The sequence below is a fragment of the Aplysia californica genome, unplaced genomic scaffold, assembly GCF_000002075.1.
Source record: "Aplysia californica isolate F4 #8 unplaced genomic scaffold, AplCal3.0 scaffold00277, whole genome shotgun sequence".
Taxonomy (NCBI): domain Eukaryota; kingdom Metazoa; phylum Mollusca; class Gastropoda; order Aplysiida; family Aplysiidae; genus Aplysia; species Aplysia californica.
In genome coordinates this window covers 322,063-343,056 of record NW_004797547.1, presented here as the reverse complement: position 1 = coordinate 343,056, position 20,994 = coordinate 322,063, and the positions used below count along the sequence as shown (strand labels likewise).

General features: G+C 38.3%; 1 protein-coding gene across 1 annotated transcript; it reads right to left on the bottom strand.

Moving 5' to 3' along the window:
• Positions 1–935: 935 nt before the first annotated feature.
• Positions 936–20,770, bottom strand: LOC101847884 (la-related protein 7). The gene is made up of 12 exons (XM_005101275.3): positions 19,787–20,770; positions 17,080–17,158; positions 15,276–15,385; positions 13,988–14,074; positions 12,717–12,878; positions 9,364–9,469; positions 7,925–8,912; positions 6,941–7,062; positions 6,223–6,377; positions 3,146–3,305; positions 2,012–2,100; positions 936–1,357 (listed from the first exon to the last, which is right to left on the bottom strand). Exons 1-12 carry the CDS (start codon positions 20,351–20,353, stop codon positions 1,079–1,081), a joined length of 2,904 nt encoding a protein of 967 aa, XP_005101332.1. The 5' UTR covers positions 20,354–20,770; the 3' UTR covers positions 936–1,078.
• Between the last annotated feature and the right edge of the window lie 224 nt (positions 20,771–20,994).

Sequence of the window (20,994 nt, the reverse complement as noted above, 5' to 3'; positions counted from 1 at the left end):
ATTTATTTTTATGGAAGTGGGGAGGGAGGGAGAGAGAGTGAGAGAGAGAGAGAGAGCAGGTATGGTATACCTGTAGTCCAATGACCTCTATAGACCAGAGTCAAAGGCTATAGTGTCAGCCAAGGATGTTTTTATAACAAGCATTGCATAAGAGTTTAGCAGTGGATCTGCAGACTTCAGCTACGTGTGGGGAGTCTGTCGTTGCCTGAAGGCACTTATCCAGTATAGACATGTGTGTCAGTGCGCTTCCTCTTCAACAGAGAGATCACATTTCATAACTGCTCGCTGGTTTTCTGCAAAGGTAGGTCAGGTAAAGTTGTAATAGAGAGTAGAATGTGGCAAAGCAAAAGAAGTGAGGACAAATGGCTGATCTTAGCAGAGGACTGAGACGGATAAAACTATCAATCTCAAAAACCCATAATATCTGCAAATCTAAGCAACTGTGGACCCTCAACCCCTGGAAGGCTTTCAAAGGGGGCATAATTGATGTAAAACTTTGACACACTTGTCCGGTTTTGTTGATTCCCTTGATATAGCCTGAAATCCATACATCGTTATATTTGGGCAAATATATCATGTATGTGAGGCAGAATGGTGAAATCAGGCGTTCGCCAAAATAATCAAAGTGAAGAAACTGGCATTTTCCCCCCATGTTTGTGAATTTTTAAATTGAATTTTCGTTTTTTGGCTTAACACCTTTCATGTCCATTAAAGAACACATTTCTGTGTGGATTTTACTGAAAAACGTTGATTAAAGGCACAAAAAATGTATATTTTCAGTTTCCACGGACTCTCAAACTAGGGAAATAACTCATCTTTGACCGCTATTTTCTCACTAATTATTCTACCTACGAAACCAGGTGACCCCCGCCTCCTTCATTCGCAAATATCTCGACTTCTATTTAACATAGATGGATATTTTTTTCACCAAAAGCAAGACAAATGAACAGGCTTTAAAAGATGATACCAATAAATTCATAAGCCCAAAAATTGACGAGCGTCTGTTTTCACAATGCTCCATATGAAAAGATTTCCGTGTCTTGCCAATTTTGCTATGTGCGTGCTAGACTGTATGACACTAAGAAGCTCCCTCCTCTTGAACGGCTGCCTCTGTTGACAAATTCTGGTCTTCTAATGCTTTGGCACTATCCTCTTTTACAGACTCAGACTGGTCCTTTTCTTTGACATCTTCCTCCTCTTTTTTGTCATCATCTCCTTCCTTTTTTACCTCATCATTGTCATCATCTTCGTCCTTTTTTTCCTCATCATTTACATCATCATCTCCGTCACTAAAGACAATTCTGCTTGGTTTTTTGAAGAATGTAGCTTTATTCCTCTCAAATACTTTTCTTGCCAACTGAAAAAAGCAAATAGAGAATTCAATTTGATTTTAAAAATGTATGTATACAGTACATGAAACAGGGAGGTGAAGGGTCAAGATGATTTTGTTTACAGTGAAGTATTGTGCAAATGCCAATACAACAATTGGTATACATAGGTAAAAAGAAACATTGACATTGTTTTGTAATGGAACTCAAGACATTCCACTAGAAGCATAGTAATAATAATAAGTTTAAGACAATTGCATTTGGACTGAATCATAAATACTTGCAACAATTCTGTTAAGTAAATGAATGGAAGACAAAAAAGGATCCATTAGAATTGACTCCTGACATGACTGCTCTACATCATAAAGGCTAAATTCATTTCACTTGAAAGAAAATAGCTATCATTGTGCAAAGAAACTGCCATTTGCTTATAGTACATTTCCTTGCTATAATTTCACAGTGAACTGAACAAAGACAGAAAGCATGAGTGAGACAACAGACAACACATTTCATTTAGGTAATCACATTCACAGGTCATCACATTCTCTTGTCACCAAAGAAGCAGCATGGTCGAGGTGTACAGAAACTATATAAAAAAAAATAAATTCTACCCTGACCTCTTGAAACAAAATCTTCATCTCTAAAGTCTGAATTGATTTTTTTTTCTTTTTACTTCAGCTTACCTTCTCCGAGCCCTTTTCTTTTCTTTTCCTTCCAAGTCTTTTCATTCTGTCCTCATTAGCTTTGTCCCAGTACGCTTGCTGTTTTTCAGCTAGTAGAAGAAAATTAGGTTCAACATTACTTTTTCTTTAAAAGTCCAAAACAGACAAAAAGTAAAAAAATCAAGGCATTATGAATTTATAGAAAAATAGACCTCTGACTTGGAATATGAAAAAGGACTCTTCTAAAGAGAGTGTCGTAAAGCCTATTCCTAAACCTGTGACAGAGTCTTGTGGGGACATCACTGTTAGAGAGAACCCTTATCAAAATAACTCACTTGCTACCAGGCATTTTCGGGGTAGCTATTCCGTGTACCAGCTATGTAAAGGGTAATTTTTAAAAATCACTGTGCTTTCGCTTAATTAACATAGAAACTTGAAATAGGGAACATTGTTTTTGAACATAATAAAGATTGCCCTGATGAAATTACAGCTCTGTTTTATTGTTACTTTCTTTTTCACAAGTTTTAAAAAATTGGTCAAAAACTGCGTTCCCTTTGCCTTTCTTACTCATGCTCTTCCCCACTACTGCAACCCTAGATTTAGGTTTTGGGGGCCCTACTAAACCTTACTCTTCTTTGCAAATTTACCCACCCAGTTTGTCATAACAATCTTCGACCAATTCATCAGTTTCTGAGTCACTTTTTTGTTGTCAAATGTTCGAAAATGGTCAAAGAAGCCATCTACCACTGTGGGAAACGTAATAGTAAATTCAGTTCAAATGGTGGTTGTCGTAAAAATCAATAACTCAACTTGCGCTCATCCGAATTTGTTTCCGTTTCTTCTAAAGAAAGATAATTGAAAGGGCTACGAAAAAGACGAACCAGCACCGCAAATGGTGTGGTTTTAAGATAAGAAAAAAATTCCAAAGAGCGAACCGCGAGTGTTGCGGGTGTGGTATCACAGCATCGGAGCCACTTCACCTGCAACAGTTACGGTTGTGGTAGTGAGTGAGATAATAGTTACTCAAAGAAACGAAAGAAAAACTAATTACAAGAGAGAAATCTGCTTAGTTGCAAAGTGCTATGAGAGGAATATATAATTAAATCAACATTTCATGTTTTAAAATCTGGACTTAGCATTCAAGTTTTTACTTACCAGGCAGAACTCTTGCACTAAATGAACTTGAGCACTGTGTCAGTGTGAGTTTGGTAAAGCGTTCTGCACTTTCCTCATCTGTAAATCGAATGTATCCGCTCTTTGCCTCTTCTTCTGCATCAATGTATGCAATTCCACTTCCAAGACTTTTGAACATACCCTGAAAAATTGAGGTATATTTACACAGAGGTGAAAAAAATCTGCAAGTTTCTTCTACAACAACTCTTTTAAAAGATAGCTGAGCAAGGCAAGTAGTTGCATTGCTAAAGCACTGAATTTCCTAAATCCAAAGAAGAAACTAGAACAGAGTGCTCAATACAGTCCAACCTTCTTTAACATCTAACGGCCTCCTGTCTAAGACAATCACCTGTACAAACAACAACTTTCCACTCCTCCCCCCCCCCCCCAACATCCCCACATTTTTTTTCTATATTATAAAGACTCTGTCCAAGACATCTATCGGTCTAAGACAACTACTTTTCTCCTCGTCCATGGGTGGTCTTCTTGAACAATTTCGACCGTTTATATAGAGAGACATTAAAAAATGTTATGTACACAGCTTTGTGAAACTGATATTCAAGATAAACACCATTACTTGTCCCTTCATCACTTAAAGGGGGAACTAAAAGATGTCAGCAATATCATCAATTACATGCATGTCCTGTAACAAAGAAAAGAATAGCCCACAGTCAGACACAAGACAAACTATATTTGGTAAGAACACGGAAATAAGGGTGGGACTGACTCATAGCATCCTCAAACAACATGTAAATGACAAAAAATGCTATAAAATCTCCCGAGGTGTTATGTCAGATCACAAGCATTGGTATGTGATGCCAGACCCTGACACCACAAGTTAAATTAAAATGCCCAGAGGAAATTAAGGAAAATTGAGAAACGAGATCTTGCACTTTCACAAACAAAAAAATTTGATAAGATGACAAGGCAATTACATTTAAATTATAAACACACTAATACTGTGGTTAATTCATTATTCTGAACATGTTAGAGGGGCAACCACATACATTTTTTTCAATAAACATATCCGTGAAAAAACAAAGTTTTTTCCAATGTTGAGTATGAAAGAATCTCATAAATCTGAAGAACTGAAAAAAATTAGTCGACTAAATAACACTTGCAGGGAAGTATATATTTATTATAACAGAGTAATTTCATTACATTAGTAGGGGGCTCAACAGGTATGGTGTCAACACTAAGTCAACAGGTATGGTGTCTGCAGGAGGCCCTGAGTTTGATTCCCAACAGAGTCAGGTTGGGTTGGGGTTTTTTCACGTTTTCTTCCCCACCAATCCACTTGGCGAGCGCGAGTCCCACTCTTGTTGTCCCCGCCAACCTCTCCACCCCCCACACCCTTCGTTGCGTTGTTCTATCTACTAACCTCAATTAGCGACCCCCATAAATTCACCCCCCCCCCCCCCCAACCCCATGATTCGCTAAAACCATAAAATTCCTTCTGTCTATAGTTTGGACCCCGTTTATTTTGTTTTAGTAGGGGGGGTTGGACTATACCATCTTTTGTAAAATAAGGGGAGCCATATTTAGTGTTCCGCAGTTGGTAACAAACAAGCCAGAAGGTGGTGACAGCGACAGGGGAGTGAATCGGGAATCGGAAGGCAATACTGTTCCGCATTCCGCTGAAGTGAATCGCGAATCGTGTTCCGCAGGGAAGAGTGGCGATTCAGTTCCGTTCTCGCGACCCAGCTCTATCGTAGGAAGGATTGAGCACCTAGTCTTTTTGGAAAAGGACTAAAAATTTTGGAGGTCCTGAGTGGATATTTCACACATTAGTTTAAGATCCCTAGGTGGTTCTAAAATTGAAAACAGTAGGCACTTTGTGCAGACATCCTGGCCAAATTCAAAACTAATTCCAACTAAATACTGAAGCCACTCTAGTCAGTATAAAGTAGCAAGTAGATCATGTTTGAAAAAATCAGCTGCACTGTGACATGAAAGTCTTACAGTCATTTACTCCATGAGCTTTAGCAGGGGTTTACAGAAAAAAAAGAATTACAGAAAGCAACCTTGGAGAGCGTAAAGCTAATTTGAAAATACAGTCAAACCTAAGTAAGACGGCCACCCGTTGTCAAGGAGAAAAGTGGCTGTATAAGACAGGTGGCCGTCTTAGGCAGGACTGATCAAGATGAAGAAAACAAACCATTCCCATCAGAAGTCCCAATCGAAAGTAGCCGCACAGTTGTTGTTTTTGTTGCTGTTGGTTTGTATTTTGTTTGTTATTTTTATTTTGTTGCTGATTTTGCACAAGGGAGACAACAAAATGAAATGTATCAAACGAGGAAGACCGAGTGCCATGTTTAAACAAACACATGGGTCGCCACCACTCAGAGTCAGAGAACAAGTGACGCTTCTGTCGCAAGTTCATTTTGACGTCCATTGATACTTTGTTACAGACAGGGACAGATTTACAGTGACCACTCATCTCACTTACGATTTGCATAGGAGTTCTGGGCGGGGCTTATGGGTTATGAGGGATCACACGCTTACCTCACCAGCAGCTGAAAATTGGTACCTATTGGTCAACAGAGGGAGGGGCCTATGCAACATGATTGGTTGGAGGGACTACCTAACAACAACGACAAGTGATTGGATTATGACGGCTTGCCCATAACGCCAGGGGCCAATGCACAATTTATGACAAAACGTAATGAATGGAGTCACTAAGGCGACCGTCTAAGACAGGTGTTATTGCTTAGTGTGATAGGGGTTGTGTGTTAAAATGTGGCGCCGCGGCCACGTTAGACAGGTGCCCGTTTTACACAGTTACATTATACAGAAAAAAAGCAAGGGGGGAAATGGAAAGTGGCCGTTTGTACAGGTGGCTGTCAGGGCAGGTTTGACTGTACACATATCTTGAAATCAGTATTTAGATATATTCCAGCTGTTACATGATGGGACTGGCAGCTGTATGTCTAAAAAAGGTCAGAATAAAGCCACAACTGGCAGTAAGAATGCTAAGTGTTTATGAAACATATTTCTAAAACATATGGTGCAGATAAACATATGGTTCAGACCGTAACTTTGACAGGTTGTTAACTCACCCGGATTTTGTCTCTATGCATTTCATGTGTGCATCTCCACTGAACTATAACATTTGGAATAAATTTCAAAGCCTCAACATGTGCCATCTTTATGTCCCGACTCGGCTTGAGGCGCTTTGTTCCAAAAACATCCTCAAGGTCTAAATGTCGCGGGCCTGCAACAGTAAAAAATATATCATATGAAAATAAAAATTAATAATAATAGTAGGCAAAGGGATGAAGAATTCATTGTCAGGGAAGGATCTTACCCAGAGGCAGATAATTCCATTACATGAACATGTGAAAAGTAACATCTCTGCCTAAAATTCAAATATTTTTTTACACATTGAACATACAGCAGTTAAAGTCCCATTCTGATATTAGTTTTGAGCTCTCCCTTCTGACTGGCATAAAACAAAGGACCTAATATTTTTTTAATAAACTAATACATTTGCTCCAGTTTCACATAGTTACTTCCCCCTCCTTTTCATTAAAAAGAAAATTGAATTGAATTTTAAAAGAACGTCCTTGTCCAAAAAATAACTTCCATGATGTGGGACAACGCCATTTCCTCCCACCACCTTTTACTGTAATAGACAGCAACATAGAAAGAGCTCTCGGCTGAAGGACACAAGCTTGAGTGTGGCTTGATTAAAAAGAAAATGCAGTTACCCAAAACTAGAACACAAAAGAAATATTGGCCTTCTTTAACACCCATTGAATAGATGTCAGGTGTCACCTTTTGGCTCAGGTTTGCCTGCATTTTCTTGTTGCCTCAGTTCTCTTAATGATTCTTTTAAGGCTGTCATGTGAGATTTTTGCTGGTTGATATACTCCGCTCTCAATGTGTCCCACTCTTTCCTGGAAAAAAAAAAGACATGATATACACACACACACAAAGATACTAGGAAATCATAACGCAGCTAAATGAGCAAAAGAGCTGCGATGGTAAAAAAAAAAAAAAACTGGAAAAAAAAGAGGTCTGAGTTCGTCATCCCCTCTGAAAATTTTGTGTCAGTGTGGGACCCTCCCTTCCACTTTTGAAAAAAAAAATGTAACTCAAATTTTTTCGGGACTTATATTTCAACAAAAACAAACGAAACAGATTATAACATCTCCTATGGTAAAAAAATGTTTAAATAATTAAACAGCTAAAAAAGGGTATTGTTCACCATTGTTAAACAGGTAAAAGTATGTTGTTATTCAAACCTAATGCCCTAATTGAGAAAATATAAAAAATTTCAAAGGTAGAGTAGGCTACTTGGTCTTTTATGAGAACGATCAGCAGATAAGAAATATTCTATGAAAAAGGAGAAAAATAAAGCCACCTCCAGGACTCAAACCTAAAATGTCAACGAGGTAGAACAAACCTGAAACCTAAAGAGTCATGTCAGGAAGAAAGTGTCACACATGGCATGAGTAAACAAAACTATGAAAGATCAAAAAACAAAAAGAACAAGAGAATGACTTTCATTTTTAAATCTATAAATCTAAGAATGTAATTTAACTCATGACAGCTCTCATTATCAAAGCATGGCCTAAGAAATAAACTTTTCAAGTTAATGATTGTCAACAGTTAGAATATAGAGCAAAAAAACCCCTCTAAAATTCATCCTTTTCTCCCTTGGAGAGAAACTGAATTAAAAAACAAATACAAACAAGACAAAGAAAAAGATTAAATTTCATGAGCGACTCAACTTCACTTATTGAACTTCCAACTTACTTTGAAATTATTCTCAAGTGCAGCTTCTCCTTCTTCAGTTTTTTTCTTTTCCTGACTTCTTTGCCCCTGATAAATTCCTTGGTCTCAGGAACTAAGTCAAATTCTACTCTCTTAGGAACTGCCTTCTTTTTAGACTTGAGAATGGATGTGACTTGAGAGCCATCTCTCTTGAGCAGAATGCGAGCAGGATCCTCACTTTCACTATCTGTGTATTGAGAGCTCAACGAGATATCACTACGAAGTCGTTCCCTTGCCTTCACACTTTTCAGTTCTACGGATTCCATATTTTCGAGTTGCTCTTTTTCCTCCCTCTCCATTTTTTTTCTTCTAATGTCCTCTTGCCTCAATCTTTTTCTTTCTTTCCGACATAGTGTAACTTCTTCTGCGCTACTCTTTTCTGCCACAGGAGCATTTTCAGACACCACTTCCTCACTTTTCAGAAGTACATCATCTTCTGTTGTTTTTTTGGTTTTGCTTACATTGGCAAACTGAATTTCATGTACTTCGCCTTTCTTTCCCTCCTGAGTACTTTCACTCTTTTTTTTCTTCTTTCTTCTCTTTTTCTTACGTTCAACTAATTCCTCATTGGCTGGTTCAGCTTCCATTTTTGGCGCATCTGTAGGCTTTTGTTTATCATCTGACATAATTGTTTCACATTGTGAAGATTCTGTTTGAACACAAGGCTGCACTTCCCCTTCCTTTGATTGTTCATCTGGTTTGACATCAGTTTTATCCTGCCCAGTATTGGTATCTTGAGACAGACTTGGCCGCTTCTTCTTCTTTTTTTTCTTTTTCTTTTTCACTTCAGACGTTTCTGATGCAGGAAGTGGAGCATTGGCAGTGTCAGGCTTTTCTTCTGAAACCGACTCTGAAGGTTTTTTCTTTTTCCCTTTTTTCTTCTTTTTCTTTTTCGGTTTTTCTGTGCTGGTTGGATTCACAGATTGTTTTTTCTGATCGTCTGAGAAATTTTCTTCATTGCTATCTTGTTCTAAGGATAAAACACATAAACAAAACTATTAAAAATGATGCCATGATAACAATTTTGAACATAAAATAAAAACAGAGGTCAGACAGGTAGATCAGTTAATACAAACTCATCACAAATTCACAAACCTAAAGCAAAGCAAAAATAAATAAAGTTAGTTTGAAATTTCTAAAATACATAAAGTATTTGAATCAATAGTACCGGACTGTTACCAAATCAACAATAAACGAATTTTTTTTTTATTTCTTAATTTGTTTCAGCTATAAATTAATAAATTCTGCTTTGTTAATATACAACAGGTATGAAAGAAAGGATATATATGCAAAACAGGCTGATGTAAAATGCAATTAAAAAAAGTGTGTTTCAACTGTTAAGAACACATACAAAAGTTAAAATTACCCCCCCCCCCCCTCCAAGAAAAACAAACCAGTTTACAAAGGCAAATGAATATTACCAGGCTTTTCAGGAACAATTTTCTGCAGTCTATTCAGAGTCTTGTTACTTTTTGGAAATTTTCCAGGCTTTTCCTGTGCCTTCTCTGGAGGTGGATTGTTCAGCAACTATTTAAGATATATAGAGCAAAGAGTGTATGAGAGGGATACCAGATCCACAGTGGTGATAATAGAAAATGGTCAAAAAAGAGGAAAATTCTCAAATTCTCCACTGGGGGGGGGGGTCATCCACTTTCCAGGGGCATTTTACATAACAACAACAGTGCATGTTCCATTTATATGTTATGTATATATTATATATATATATATATATATATATATATATATATATATATATATATATATATATATATATATATATATATATATAGTCGAACCTGTGTAAGTGGATGGTTGGCGGGTGTTCTGGTGTGGTTTGCTTCTTCTTTCCAATGGAACATCTATCATCCTTATCTCCCCTTCTTCTTTTTTATGTATGTTACTCTCTTGTGACACCTTTAATCTTCTGGCGCTCATATGACCTTATGCAGTTGCGAGCGCCGTAAAACCTCTACTAAAACTAAACAGAACCTGTGTAAGACAGCCACCCATAGTCAAGGAGAATAGTGGCCGTATAAGACAGGTGGCTGTTTTAGGCAGGACTGATCAAGATGAAGAAAACAAAGAATTCCTTTCTGAGGTTTCAACCGAAGGTAGCTGCATAGTTGTTGTTGTTGTTATTGTTGCTTTCGCTGGGTTTTTTTCTTTCGTTTTTTTCTTTTGTTGCTGCTTTTGTGCAAGGGTGACAATAAAACGGAATGTGTCAGACAATGAGGACCGAGTGCTATGGTAAAACAAACACATGGGTCGCCACCACTAGGAGAACGAGCGACGCTTCAGTCTCAAGTTCATATTGACGTCCATTGTTACTTTGTTACAGACTGGGTAAACAGTGCAACCACTCATGTCACTTACGATTTGTGTAAAAGTTCTGGGCGGGGCTTATGGGTTATGAGGGATCACACGCTTACCTCACCAGCAGATGACAATTTGTTACCTATTGGTCTACAACAGGAGGGGCCTACGCAACATGATCGGTTGGAGGGACTATATGACCTGACAACAACGACAGGCGATTGAAATATGACGGCTCGCCCACAACGCCAGCGGCCAATGCACAATTTATGACAAAACGTAATTAAGTCACTAAGGTGGCTGTCTAAGACAGGTGTTATTGCTTGGTGTGATTGGGGTTGTGTGTTAAAATATGGTGGCCGCGGCAGACAGGTGCCCGTTTTACAAAGTTAAATTATATAGAAAAAACGCAAGGGGGGAAATTAAAAGTGGCCGTCTTATAGAGGTGGCCATCAGGGCAGGTTTGACTTATAATATATGTAATCTATTATCTATTTGTGGTGGCCGAATTTTGCTATTCAAAAGGCTTTTTAATGGTTGCACTGATCGACATGCGGTTTTTACCAAAAATAAAAAAAAAATATTCTCCAGATCATGGCGCCCTTTGTTTTTTCAGTTTTGAGACAGTTTTGCTGCAAAAATCTAAATTTCTTTATTTCGCCGATCGTTTTTGTAGGCCGACGCTTCGTCTCTGTAATTTTAGAAAATCCGGAAGTGATTTTTGTTTTGAGAGTATAGATCTAGATCTAGATCTAGACCTTCTAATTTTTTGCATCTCTCAAGATTTATTGCCCCATTCCAGTAGAGTGTAAATATAGTAGGCCAATGACTTTCAGTTGATGCTAATGCACGGATCACCCCTTTCATCGAAAGGGGGCCCAGCTAGTTTTATATATATATATATATACATACATATATATATATACATATGTTTATATATATGTGTGTGTGTGTGTGTGTACACACATATATGTAGTCAGTCAACAACATGTCAGTGTGGCACTGGGGTCTCGAGCGACTTAGGTATTTCAGTCTATTCTTACTTTCTTGCATATTCCCTCATCATATTCGCCTGTATACATGTATAAACTATTAAAAAAAGAATCTTGTTTTGAGCCTGAGAAAAGTCCTAGAACCAGAATATCGACTGTCATGAACCAGTCTGGGTGCCATGATTCACATAATAAACGAGAAAGGCAAAAACTATGGCTCAGACTCAAAGTTGAGTAATAACTTGAATGGCTCAAGTAGACCTATTCAAAGTAAGAGGTGTAAGAACTGTGGGATGGTAAGATGCAGTGACACTGAAAATCTGCGAATCTTGTGTTAAGTTCAATACAATCTTACAAGTTATGCGTGCTTTACTTTGCAGACTGTTCTGGTAGTAATCAAAGTTATAAATATAAAAACTGATTTCCAAGTTCAGTTTTTTGTCCTCGGCAGTTGCGTTTAGGCCTCTCCCCTTCCCAAGTGTATCTTAAAAAAAAACCAATAATCTCCCCCCATTCAGTAGTACAGTACTTCGCAGCGCTCAGAACGTGCGCAGGTTCACTGACCGGTCACAATGGCGAGCCCGACAAGACGCTTGTTACTTGTAACTTTCTCCCCCCCCCCTCCAAGTGACAGCACAGTCACGAATACTGATTTATTTTCATGGTGACACTATATTTGTCATGCACAACCTGCATGCTACAAATGTTGCATTATCAGATTATTATCTGCAAATTTCTGGGTGGTAACGAAAGCTAAAGTAGATTTTGATTTTCCCTATCGAGCTTCGGCCGCAATTGCCACCTGGCAGTCACCCTGCTATCACCTGTTATCAACAGAAGCGCATGACATTTTTCTGACGGGCCAGAATCACGGAAAAGCGGAGGAAATTTTAAAGAGGAAAATTTCTGGCAGAAGGAAAAAAAAAAGCGGATTTCCGCCAATTGGCGGAAAATTATCACCACTACATTCAAAGTATGCACAAATTTACAATGCATATATGTGTGTGTTATCATGGTGAAATCAGGCTCTAGTCAAAATAATGAAATCAAAGAAACAAACATTTTTCCACCTGCTGGGCAATTTTTAAAGACATTTTTTTGCTAATTTTTTCCTCAAACACCAGGCAACCCCCTTCTCATTCAATAGCAAAAATCTTGACATCTATTCAAGAAAGACGGGTTATTTTTTATTGAAAGCCAAACAAATTAAACCAATAACTCCACGTGTTCAAAACTTGACGAGCACCTCATTCCATAAGAATCTAAAAACCTTAAGAAATATATGATAAGTGACAAACAATAAAACTGAATCTTAAATAACAGAACTTAAAAAAAAAGATATTATATAATACATCGGACAACAGACATATAAAAAGTCATTGTTGGTATTATTCAGGGTGGAAGATAATCATGAATATCAAAAATCAGGGTTAAAAAAGGTTAGCATATTGGACACTTCACATTCTTACACAAGCTTTGGCTGCCTCCTCTGGTGTGTCAAATTCTACAAATGCAAAGCCCTTTTTCTCTCGGGTAGTTCTGTAGACAGGAAGGCTCACATACACCACTTTGCCACATTGGGAGAAAAGACTTCTTATCCAGGTATGAGTTGCTCGACTTGGCAGGTTTTCCTGAAAACACGATTAACGCACACTGACTTATATCATTTCCTTTAAAAAATCCTAACACAAAGCTTACATTTTCAATACACAGCAAAGTAATTGAACAGTAAGACATTAAAAAATTGTACAGAAAATCAAAATTGGAGGTCTGATAAAACAATATGACACGTAATCATGCGTTTTTGAGAACCTTGAAAAAAATGAGAAATTTAACTGTATTGATCTTTGAAGTATACTGAATAAAAGTTTTAGCAAGCAGTCGAATGTACTACCGATAAGTCATAAGTCTTTTCTCAAGCTCACACTTGCCAGTATGTGTCTTCTTCTTCTTCTCGAATCCCTGTTGGAACTTACGGAGTAACTGACTGCAAAATCTTTGTCTCACAGTGTGGTTGATTTTCATGTATACAGCCATTTCATCTAAACAACATAGAATCATCCCTTGCATGACAGGCAGCCACATGCCATTCTTTAGAAAGGTACTCTCAGTATTTTTACGGGCAACAGCATCTTCAGTTTTGAGTGGGAATCAATTTAGAAATTTGTCTGGCTGGCAGCACAAGTGACAAAGGGCCCACTCTTTGAATTTAGAACTGCTTCAGAGAAACTTCTACACAAGACCTATGAAATTTTGTGTCCATATTCGGGAAGACTATTTGCTCAGTCCTACCTACCTTAGGATCATAGGGTGTAGAAAACATGAGAAAAATAACCCGACACTGGCAGGGATCAAACTCTGAATATCTGGGTTGAATGGCAAACACCATACTTGTTGAACTACAATATCAGTACGTCTACATGCTTCACAAACCCAAGTCCACAAAATCAAACACACACACACACAAAAAGCAACAACCCCACAAAAAATACAATGAAGAAAAAAATCAACGACTGCAAAACCGTATCTCTATCAAAATTTAACCAGCCAAATAGTTCTTATCAGGTAAAGTTTAGGAACTGGTTGAAATTTTTTTTAAAATAACAACTGTTCAAAGGATTTTCATTTATTAGGAACTATAACACAATTTATTCTTCACGAACCTAAGCATATTGAGGTCTCCTAGCAGGCGGTTCAACTCAATTTAAGCATGAAAAGAAAAAACAAAAAGACTTCTTACAACATAAATTGTTCTCCTGTCTGTTTCCTCTTGACTTATTTCCTTAAAAGGGGTTATTCTGCGGACTTGAGTCTTATCTCCACTCAGCTGAAAGTAAAAATACCAAAAAGAAACCACAATGTAAAGCAATAGTGCTAATTGAGTAGAACAAAGTGATACAAAATAATACCAATTCTAAAATGAAAAAAGTCAGGGACAGTGTTCTCTGGCTAATAGTAATAGTATGATCGTTCCTGTGCGAATGTCAGAAACATCAGCCAAAAAAGTAACTCATTTCACTTGGAAGTGATGGAAGCCAAGCTTTCACCACACACCCTCCTTTATCACTTGAAACTGTGGCTTTGCTAGGGAGAAAAAGACAAAGGGACATGTTGTATTTAAACAAAATTGAGCAATGAGGAAAGCCAGTAACTGGTGAGAGGCTATACTGTAAAAATGATGACCATTGTCGGTGATCGTTCAGCTCAGGAAAACTGCACACCTCGGAATGAGCTCAGAGCAATGATGCAACCCACTGCATCAGATAAGATGCGAGGTTGTTCACAAAAATCAATGAAACTTGACAGAACACTTACTCGAGATTACTGATCTTTGAAATTGACTAAATAGAATGTGCACATTAGAGCACGCTTTTCTTGTCACCGTAGGTGCTTGCTATTAGGCGTACACCGCTGTGCTTTCATTCAAATACATATATGTGTCACGAAGTGGAGGAATCAGGCCCTCGTCAATTTTTGGGTATGAGGAGTTATTGGAATCATCTTAAAGCAACTTCCTTTGTCTTGCTTTTGATGGAAAAATCACTCATCTATCTTGAACAGAAATCGAGATATTTGCAATTGAAGGGGGTAGGATCACCTGGTTTCAGAGGTAAAATTAGCTAGAAAATGGCTGCCAACGTTTGGCGACTTCCAAGGCTTGAGAGTCCTTGGAAACTACACATTTTTTCTTTTTTGCCTTTGATCAACATTTTTCAGAAAAATTCTCACATAAATGTGTTTTTGAGTGGCCATAAAAGGTGTTGTGCCCAAAAAATAAAATTACAAAAAAATTGTCCAACTGCCATAAAAATGCAGATTTCTTTGATTTCAATATTTTGACAAGAGCCTGATTTCACAACAATGCTTTACATATTGTCGTCAGATCTTCATTATTAGAATACTTGATATAATCAATAGCTTGCTAAAGTACACAAAGGGTAAATACTCTAATCCCCACTGTCACAAGCAAAAAAAAAAATTACAGCACCATTAACAAATAAAATAAAATGATTCAGCAAAATAATTACCTGTAAGATTTTGCTGCGCTGCAGTGCCTTGGCCAAAACTTTACTGGAAACACCATCCTTGTGTAAAGCTTGCAGTTTGTTGAAATTTCCAAAGACAGAGAGGTCAATGTCTGGCAAAAAGAAAAAAATAAATAAAAACACAATTAAGCATTTTACTGGAAAGTATTTACTTTTAGGAGTCAGCACATCAACTGATCAAGATGAAGAAAACAAACCATTCCCATCTGAGACCCCAATCGAAAGTAGCCCCATTGTTGTTGTTTTTGTTGTTGTTGTTGGTGGTGGTTTCTATTTCGTTTGTAATTTTTATTTTGTTGCTGATTTTGCACAAGGGTGACAATAAAACGAAATGTATCAGACAAGGAAGACCGAGTGCCATGTTAAAACAAACACATGGGTCGCCACCACTCGGGGAACGAGCGACGCTTCTGTCACAAGTTCATGTTGACGTCCTTTGTTACTTTGTTACAGACTGGGTAAACAGTGACCACTCATCTCACTTACGATTTGTGTTTGAGTCCTGGGCGGGGCTTATGAGGGATCCCACGCTTACCTCACCAGCAGCTGAAAATTGGTAGCTATTGGTCAACAGTGGGAGGGGCCTATGAAACATAATTGGTTGGAGGGACTACCTAACAACAACGACAGGTGATTGACTTATGGCGGCTCGCCCACAACGCCAGGGGCCAACGCAAAATTTATGACAAAACGTAATGGAGTCACTTAGGTGGCCGTCTAAGACAGGTGTTATTGCTTAATGTGATAGGGGTTGTGTGTTAAATTATGGTGGCCGCGGCCGCGTTGGACAGGTGCCCGTTTTACAGTTAAATTATATATAGAAAAAATGCAAGGGGGGAAATGGAAAGTGGCCGTTTGTACAGGTGGCTGTCAGGGCAGGTTTGACTGTATTATTTTTTTTCTTTTGTTTTCCTTATTTATCATAGATATTAGCTTGCCTGCACTACTACTAAAACAGTATTTTCATAAATAAAATTTTCATTCATTTCTGTACAGTTTTGTGGGTAATACAAGTTTGTAAAATTTGAAATATATGTCTTTTTCAGGATGAAAAGGCTAATAATATAATATGTTTGATTAAAATGCATAATAATCATCAAGCCATTGTGTTATGCGGAAATTCTAAAATATACAGACAGTATCAGCATTTTGACTATACATGCACAATTTTACTTTCTGAGATTAAAATTTGTTATCATCAACACAAGAAGCAGGCACATCATCATACTGTAAAAAGCTCAAAGCATCATGGACTGAGCATTTCTGTCCTTTGTATGAATAATACTACTGTCCAAGTCAACTTCCCGTCGCTTTTACTTTCCATTTTTATTTTAAAACAAACTTTCTTTTATGCAAGCTCCATATCATTTTGTTACCATGACAAAGCCTTCAAAGTGGAAATCATCTACGCAGTAAATGTCCACTGGGGACTGCGGACTCCCCTAAGTAGTTTGAGTTTGAGAGACTTGATTTTTACTTTATCTTGTACAGAGAAAAATCATAACTTCCCTAAAAAACAACCAGGACAGTCTCAGTTTAGAGTTTAGTCTTGATACGCCTACTGTGCAAAAAGTAAAGTGAACAGCAAAAGGGACATTTATTGTCATAAACAGCAATTTCAAGGTATGTTAAATAAACCATACTATGTAACCAGACTCAGAGTTTTTTTAAAGGCAATTCAGTGTAAGTCTAAGAGATTGGAGCTGAAGAGAATAAAAAGTAAGGGTACTGTAAGTTGTGATATTGTAAAATAATATTTAACAGTATTCTACACAACTTCACTTACATCCATCTTCATTTTGGTCCAACAGATGCTTTACATATCTATCTTTACTGAGGTTTGAATCACTGAAATAAAACTCCATCTGAAACAAAAAGAAATACATGATTTATAAAGATATAATCACACAATATAATGGAGCATATTTCCCTCTCACACTTTCTTTTTCATCAGTCATAGAGTGTCTCTTACTGTTAGCATCCTTGTCTGTCCACTCCTTTAGGAGAATGAAAACCAAAACAGAAGCTTGAAATAATCTAAGGCTAACAGAAAATGAGACATGTTGGGGGGGGGGGGGGGGGGGTTGGTCCTTTTTTAAAGAAATCAAATGAAAGTACTTAAAAGAAGCCTGCTTGGAACAGTCACTAATAAATATTTACTAGCCAACTGGGGCAAGGTCTAAGACTTGAATCAAAATACAAGCCTGAACAACATCTTGCTGTGTAAATAGATGGCAAAAGAGGCACACAAAGACCAAAATAACTTACTTCTAAATAACTTAAAACAAATTGGTGACAGGAATAGACAAACTTTTATCAATATCACTGGTGCCTTATCCTAACAATTTTCTGTTAAATGCTGAATAATATGATAAAACTGATTTTAAACTTACTGATCCATTTTTCTTTTTTCATTTTATCATCAGCTGACTTTTCTAGTCCTATTTCCCGTATTTTGCATAATTTACATTGTTCAAATATTACGCTATGGGAGCATAAGGAAATGATTAGCCAACACTCATTGATCCATTGCATTTGATTAGGAAAGAAGATAACTAAAGGCAGAAGCGAATGCCAGTAGAACAAAGGATCAAGAGCTAAAACTAAAAGGATGTCAAGAAATCACTAAGAAAAGACAAGGAGGAATTCATGAACAGGCAAGCAGAGAAGGCAGAGGAAGCAGCAGTAGGAGGGCACATAGTCCTTGACCACACCAAAAAGACTCTTGCTGGAAAATATGGGAAACCTGAAGTACCAGTAAAGGACCAAAAGGGCAAAACCATTTTAGGAAAGGAAGCTCAGTCGAAATGATGGGTAGAGCATTTCAACAGTCTCCTGAACAGATCACCACCGAGTAACTCGCCAAACATCCTGCCAGCAAGAAATGAATTACCAATGTGCTGTGATGCTCCTTCAAAACAAGAGATTCAGGATGCTATTAAGAAGCTGAACAAAGGAAAAGCGGCCGGGCCTGACCAGATTTCACCTGAAACCCTAAAAGCAAATATATGCCAATGTGACGGCAGACTTCCTTCTTCCACTGTTTACCACGATCTCGAAAGAGAGCAAGTTCCCAAAGGACTGGAAAGAAGGACACCTCGTGAAGCTTCCAAAAAAGGGGAATCTCAGCAACTGCAGCAACTACAGAGGGATCACTCTTCTTTCAATACCAGGTAAGGTTTTCAACAGAATAATTCTGGAGAGAATCAAGACAGCAAAGGATCCAAGACTATGGGATGAACAGGCTGGTTTCCGGAAAAATCGCTCAACCACTGACCAGATTGCCACCCTGAAGATTATTGTGGAACAGTCCCTGGAGTGGAACTCCCAGCTGATCATCAACTTCCTTGATCCTACGAGAACGCCATGACAGTATAGACCGAGCAACACAAAGGAAGATGTGACACCATGGGATCCCATAGAAGTTGGTGAACCTCATCAAGAGCATGTAAGAAGGGACAAGTTGCAGGGTTGTACATGATGGCCAGCTCACTGACAGCTTTGACATCAAGACTGGTGTGAGACAGGGATGTTACTATCACCTTTCCTCTTCATATCGGCAGTCGACTGGCTGATGAAGGAAACCACCAGAGGACACAGAAAAAGTGTATACAGTGTACCCCTTGGACACAGTTGGACGATCTGAATTTTGCAGACGACATGGCGCTTCTGTCGCACACCCAGGAATAGATGCAAGCAAAGACTTTAGTATTAAACAGCCTATTCGGAGTCTGTTGGATTGGATTGAGGATCCACCCCAGAAAATCAAAAGTCCCAAAGATAGATGAACTTCGAAAGGAGCAGGTCACAGTAGAGGGAAATGCACTAGAAAATGTCGAATCCTTCTGCTATCTTGGGAGTATAATTGACAGGGAGGGGGAACAGTTGCTGAAATAAAGTCCCACATTGGAAAGGCACAGACTGCATTTATTTCTTTGAACAGGATTTGAGGACCAGGGATATCGCATTACGGACAAAGCTGAGAATTTTCAACTAAATGTGAAGTCAGCCTTGTATGGATGTGAGACGTGGAACACATCTCAGACATGCATAAAGAGGATCCAGTTTTCTTTTAACAAGCGTCTGAGGAAGCTGATCAATAAGGATCAGAAGGACAGACAGGATCACCAAAGAGGAAGTATTAAAAAGAACGAGACAGAGCCCAGTCAGATAGGTAGGAAGAAGGCGGTGGCGATGGAATGGAACTCTCAGGAGGTCAGGCAGCTGCATACAAAGAAAGTTTTGGATAGGAATCCACAGGGTAAGAGATCAACGGGAAGACCGCGTGGAACCTGGAGAAAAATCAAAGAAATTGAGGTACAGAAAAGTGGGAAGACATGGAATAACATCAAGAGACTAGCCCAGGATAGAGAAAGGTGGAAAGTGTTTGTCCGTGGCCTATACCCTGATGCAGGGTGAGAAAGGCAATGATGATGATGAAATATAGCACTATAAATAATGTTGCTACAATATGCTTTTAAAATGGTAGTCACCTGTTCCAAAACAGCTTGGAGTAAAAACTTTGTCCTTTTCCTCGTCGGCTTGCTTCTTTCATTTCCTAGCTTACTGGTGCTTGTGTTACGCTTTGGCTTTACAGAGATAGATGATGTATTTCCATCGGAACTTGTATCCAGATTTGTCGTGCCAAAAGACTGCTTTGCCTCATTAGGCTCATCTTGCTCTGATAGCTTGGCCTTTTTCAAAGGGGTCTCACCTTTTTCTAATTCTGATTTCTCAACCACCAGCTTAGCTTCATCTGTTGGACTTTGCTGATCAATGACATCTAAAGACCGCTTTCTCTTGCTTTGAATTTGTGATGTTTCTCTTTCCTCAGATGTGGCAAGCGACTTTATATTTGAGGCTGCACCAATGAATCTATGTCCACCCTTAGGAGATTCATTGCCACCTCTCAGTTTAGAGGCTTTTGATGGTACAGCGCTTTGATCAGCTTGTGCAGAAGACGGGGATGACTTCCGCTTGCGAGACTGCTCTGAACCTGAAGAGCCTTGGACACTGTCATTGTCAGTTCCATCTTCGTTGCTGGGATCACCCTTGTCCATTGTTTAGTTCGTGCAGCAGCAGATCATCAAGAGTCAAAATAAAGTTGAAATCGATCAGTAATTATCATCGGCATCAACAAGCAAGTGAACACGCAATAGTAAGTCTCTAGACTCTAGATCTGCACTCAAACTCAAACAGCGTAGATCTAGAAATCTAGATCTAGATCTAGAATCTAGATCTAGTAACAGTACAATGTGTGCTGATAACAAGAGAATCTAAATTTAGCACCAAAAACCCTCTGATAGGTGCCAGAAGATTACAAATTATTAAATAACAGTTGGTTGACTGAATCGGCATACTCCAACCAAACCCCCTGTCCAGTCCTCAGACCTCAGCCCGATCTCGATCTACTTTCGGTTCTAGGCTAGGGCCTATTGATTGGCCTTCCCTATTGATTTCCTTCAAACTTCAAACGAAGAGAGTTGAAGCTGTGTAAAAACCCAAATTCCCTTCACAAACAAAACATCTTTAAGGCTGGTTTATTTTTAGAGTTTTTAAATGAGGAAAGGATACAAACAACTTATTATTTGCCCTCAAAATATGACCAAAATTGTAAAAATTCTCAGCATGCAAATTCATTGTAACATAAATATGCATTTATATAACAAACGTTGCTCTTTTATGTTCATAATTTAAAGCG